Source organism: Penaeus vannamei, chromosome 19 (genome assembly GCF_042767895.1).
Source record: "Penaeus vannamei isolate JL-2024 chromosome 19, ASM4276789v1, whole genome shotgun sequence".
Taxonomy (NCBI): Eukaryota; Metazoa; Arthropoda; class Malacostraca; order Decapoda; family Penaeidae; genus Penaeus; species Penaeus vannamei.
The window spans coordinates 33,080,667-33,085,666 of NC_091567.1; the positions used below are offsets into that span (position 1 = coordinate 33,080,667).

The following is a 5,000-nucleotide window of genomic DNA, read 5'->3' on the forward strand; positions in this document are numbered from 1 at the left end:
AAAAAGAAGCTCAAGTCCCGCCCCATCAGCTTTATTCATTGTTTTATTTCTTTTATTTCTTGGTTTCTCTTCTTTCATTCTTAATACTGAACCATTTTCAAAGAATATTTACTGAAAACACCAACCATAAAATTTGGGGGGTCAAGAAAGAGGGTGGAGCTAATGACGTCACCACACCAATGAGAGTGCATTAAGATATCAGATATAACCAGATACATAATTATTTGTATAATTTACTCTTGTTTTATCAGAAGTAAAACTAAAATTCCTCTCCTTTATTTACGATAACGGAGAGTTCCTTACCATAACAGCCATCAGAAAAGATGGAAGAATTTCATTTAAGGGATCAACAGGCTTTATGGAAGTGGAGATACCTAGTTATACATTCCTTGGGTTTTATTTGCATGTAATCCTCTTAAACTCGACACTGAAATGCATTTTAATGACAAAAAAGTCAAAACACTACATTACTCTGAGATTGAAACATGACAAGGCATACTTGAAGTTACTGTTACATCTATCAACAAGAAGCACCAAGTGAGTGCATACCTCCGCCAGGGCAAAAGGCTCACTGATGTAATCAAATTATTTGCACTAGAATTACATCCAGATCACCTCTTTCTCAATTACATTGGTTACGTCCATAAACATTCCCTCCTTGGTGGAGGTAATAAAGGTAATGATAATGCAGTCATTTTTAAAAATCCTGGATCTGGATCCTGACCCGGATGACCACTAAGAATTTCATAAAAATCTGTTCATAACTTTTGGAGTTGCTGTGCTAACCAACAATCAAGCAAACTAACCAACACTACTGAAAATATGACCTGCTCAGTGGAGATAATGAGGCCTTGACACGTTCTTTCACAGGCATTCAACATCATATGCCAGGCAGCTCTTATGAACACTGCCTGCGTGAGTGGGGAGGGCTGTGCAAGAAGAATGCTTTTCAAATCAATCCCTAAAACTGCTACTGACCAACACATGAAGCCTGCTTGTCTTCAAAGAGAAAGGCCATTGTGGTATACTCAAGGTAGTTCAAGTAAAACTTGGATGTGGGAACTTACCCTCTCGATGCAGTGGTGCGACGGCGAGATGAAGTTGAGTCCTCGGACGCCTATGCCTCTGAAGCATTCCTGGATGTTGTTCATAAACATGCGTCTGACAGATTTCATGCTATACAAGCAGAGGGCGCTGCTGTCAGTGGGCTGGGGTGAGCCCTCCCCTTCCCTTGGGTCAAACGGGGAGAACACGGCGAAGAGGACGTCTTCATTGGTCTGGATGCCCAGCTGAGTGGCCAGGTCAGTCCCTGGCTTGCCTACGTAGGCCGCCTGAACCAGGTTGTAGTGCTTGCCCTGCTGGTCCTTGCATTCAATGGGGATCTCCGTGTACGAGTAGTAGGCAGGGTCATTCTGGCAGACTCGCACCAGCTTGCTCATGTACGGAGACCCCGCGTACGTGTCCTCCATCTGCCGCGTGAGGAAGTAGCTGAAATTCTCTGAGCCAAAGCCGTACACGTACGTGATGGGGTATCGCTTCCGCGACAATGAGTTGACCCACATCTGCGTGCTCGTCGTCACGTCTGTCACGGCGATTTCCAAGAAGCGGTTGTCCTCCAGTGAGCGAGATGAGACAGCCGGCACCTCGTCCCTGTACACGGATCTGCCTGTATACGTCACCCCGACATAGAGCACATGTGTGACACGTGGGTTGGGTGGCCCTGGGGCGATGAAGGCCACGGTGGACGCCGTGGCGTTGTTGGCCACGATGGCCTCACTCACATTGCGGGTCAGCTGCGTGATGTCCCACAGATCGCGCACCTGGCACGAGCCTTGCCGCACGCTGCCGCACACGATGAGGCGCGAGTGCGTGTAGTCGACTATCAGCACCTTGTTGACATTGTTGGTGGGCTTCATGCTTTGCAAGTCCTCGCTAAAGCATCCGCTGGCCGGGCACTCCACGGAGTCGCTCACGGGGCCCGTCACCACGTACTGCAGGAGCCGCAAGTTCGGCTCCAGCTGGTAGAGCCGGTTCACGCCCCCCGCGTACACGGTGCCCGTGTTCTTGTCGACCGTGAGGTGCGTGAACTCCTGCCATCGGTCGTCCTCGAAGCGGTCCACGATGAAGCGCGAGTTGGGCCCCTCGGCGTCACCGCCCCCTGCGGCTGAGCTGGTGGCCGTCAGCACCTGCTGGAGGTAGCGAAAAGTTTACAATTGTGAATAGTAACCAGGCACAAGTTGGCTAAAATTAGGCTGCATGGTGTATTTCAGAATATAAGAAAGGCATTGATATTATCCTGGTTTATGTAAAACGAAAGTTAAAAATATGTATATATATTTCTATCATATATCTTACTTTAGACACTTTAGTCAAGGAAATAAAAAAAAATACATACATGCAAACTTTTTTCTATACAAAATTCCTGTATATCACTTAGAAAAGTTATCATAATTCTTTTGACTAAATACTTAGGCATCTATAAAACAGGTCTTCATAATTACATTGGGACAAATGCGATCCCTGTCCAGCCACGCTCCTTCCTCACACTGGGCTGCCACCTCACACCGACTACTTGACTGACACCAGCCACATCTAAAGCGCTCCGCAAGATTCAAGCACATGCCACAGTTGCTGGCCATGTGCTGACATTTATACACCAGCACTGGTTGGAGGAATTAAAAAAAAAAAAAATGCACAGCTTAACCCTTTCCCTGATACGCTCTGAAATCGTTTGCATCCACTGTGTGATACGCATTTTCTGTATTTTCTGAATAACAGTTTCTGCAGTTTCGAATATTTCTTTTTTGTAGCACATATGCATACAGTTCCCAGACCGTAAGGCAATAAATATATTTTACATTATTTGTTATGAAAAAACATTGAAGTTGAAGTTTGTCGTACGCCCGGCAGCGTCGTTTCACTTAGTTCAGGCACCAATAATCTCTGATATATATACATATATACATATATATTTACATATATATACATATATACATATATATTTACATATATATATACATATATATGCATACATATGCACATGCATATAAACATATGAATATATATGTATATATATACATATATATACATATATACATATGCATACATATATACACATACATATACATAAATATATATATGCATCTACATACACACACACATATATATACATATGTGTGTGTATGTGTGTGTGTGTTTGCGTGCATGTGTGTGTATGTATTATACATGATACACACACAAACATACATATGTATATATATATATATATATATATATATATATATATATATATATATATATATATATATGTATATATGTATGTATGTATATGTATATGTATATATACATATAAATGTATTTGTGTATATTTTCATATATATTTTTGTATACACATACACATACACAAATGTGTGTATATATGTGCATATATATATATATATATATATATATATATATATATATATATATATATTTATGTATGTATATATGTATCTATCTCTCTCTATCTACATATATATATATATACATTTATACATGTATATGTATATTACATATATATGCATGTGTGTATATATAAATATATAAATAAATATATATATATATATATATATATATATATATATGCATGTGTGTTTATATATATATATATATATATATATATATATATATGCATGTGTTTATATATCAATTTATATATATATATACATATATATATATATATATATATATATATATATATATATATATATATATATATGCATGTGTTTATATATCAATTTATATATATATACATATATATATATATATATATATATATATATATATATATATATATATATATATATATATACACACACACACACACACACACACATATGTATGTATGGCTAACTTCCGTGCTTTTTTTCCTAAGTGAATAAATAAACACACAAACACACACACACACACACACACACACACACACACACACACACATATATATATATATATATATATATATATATATATATATATATATTATCTCAATTAAGATAATTGAGACACATGGTGAGTCACTCAACAATTTTAAAAACTAATATACCCTCATATATTTACCATTGTGAAAATAATATATATATGCATGTATCAATTAAGCCAGATACAAAATATCAAACTCACCATGAATGTTACCAGGATTATCAAGGGGTTTTGAGCCTCCCCAGATCACAGCAAATGTTGCACTAATTGACGGCGCAGCTGTTGTGTATGAAAATTCCATTCTGTCACAGTAAATAGTATCACTCAACAAGTTGGCATTTACACCGGTAACTCTTCCCTCAATGTTGAATTGACACACAAACCTTGTCTGCACGATGAATTGCTGCAAAGATAAGAAATCTAATATTTAAAAAATAGGGCAACCTAATTATGCAATATGAAATGGAGATATACTGAAGATTCATTTCTATTTTCCTTTGTAAATCAACAGAAATCTTTTACTTACAGCTATGTTGTCAACTTTGACCTTGATTGATTTTTGAGAGCCTGATGAAACCAAAATTTCTTGACTCTCAAGAAAGGTAATTCGAGGACAAAATGAAGGGCCACTTCTGATGCTTGGTCCAAAACGCTGAAAAAGTTGCCGTTTGTAATATCTATCCACAAAAAGGCCTTCCATATTCCTCTATTTCTCATTATCAAATCACAGCATTTAAACATTTACACATCATACAAACTTACATTTACACCATTGACTAGAACGTCATTTCTGCAATTTTCTGCAGAGTCGTGTGTGCATCGATGGCCATCAACACACCAGTCACAAGGAAAAGGGGACGATACACATTCAGTGCAGGAGCTGTAGGTAGTGCAGTCAAAAAACGTAAAGTTTGTACACACTAACTCTACACCGTCTAATTTTCGCACACAAAGTTTTGCTGTAAAGTGATCTGAAATGGAGAAGAACAAATTGACATCATATATTCTCTACAACACATTCGTATATGCTACAATTATTCTTC

At 37.8% G+C, this 5,000-nt stretch overlaps 1 protein-coding gene across 6 annotated transcripts in view; it reads right to left on the reverse strand.

The window, feature by feature from the left end:
• The window catches only part of LOC113804720 (uncharacterized), a 32,512-nt gene that overhangs the window by 8,697 nt on the left and 18,815 nt on the right, over positions 1-5,000 (reverse strand). For 5 of the 6 annotated variants that reach the window (XM_070134219.1, XM_070134221.1, XM_070134222.1 and 2 more), the window contains exons 18-22: positions 4,720-4,928; positions 4,484-4,609; positions 4,159-4,360; positions 2,502-2,662; positions 1,068-2,189 (exon numbers count right to left, since the gene is read on the reverse strand). In XM_070134219.1, coding sequence (XP_069990320.1) covers positions 1,068-2,189; positions 2,502-2,662; positions 4,159-4,360; positions 4,484-4,609; positions 4,720-4,928 — 1,820 coding nt within the window. The remainder of the gene's footprint in view (positions 1-1,067; positions 2,190-2,501; positions 2,663-4,158; positions 4,361-4,483; positions 4,610-4,719; positions 4,929-5,000) is intronic. The other variant, XM_070134220.1, reaches the window with a different exon arrangement.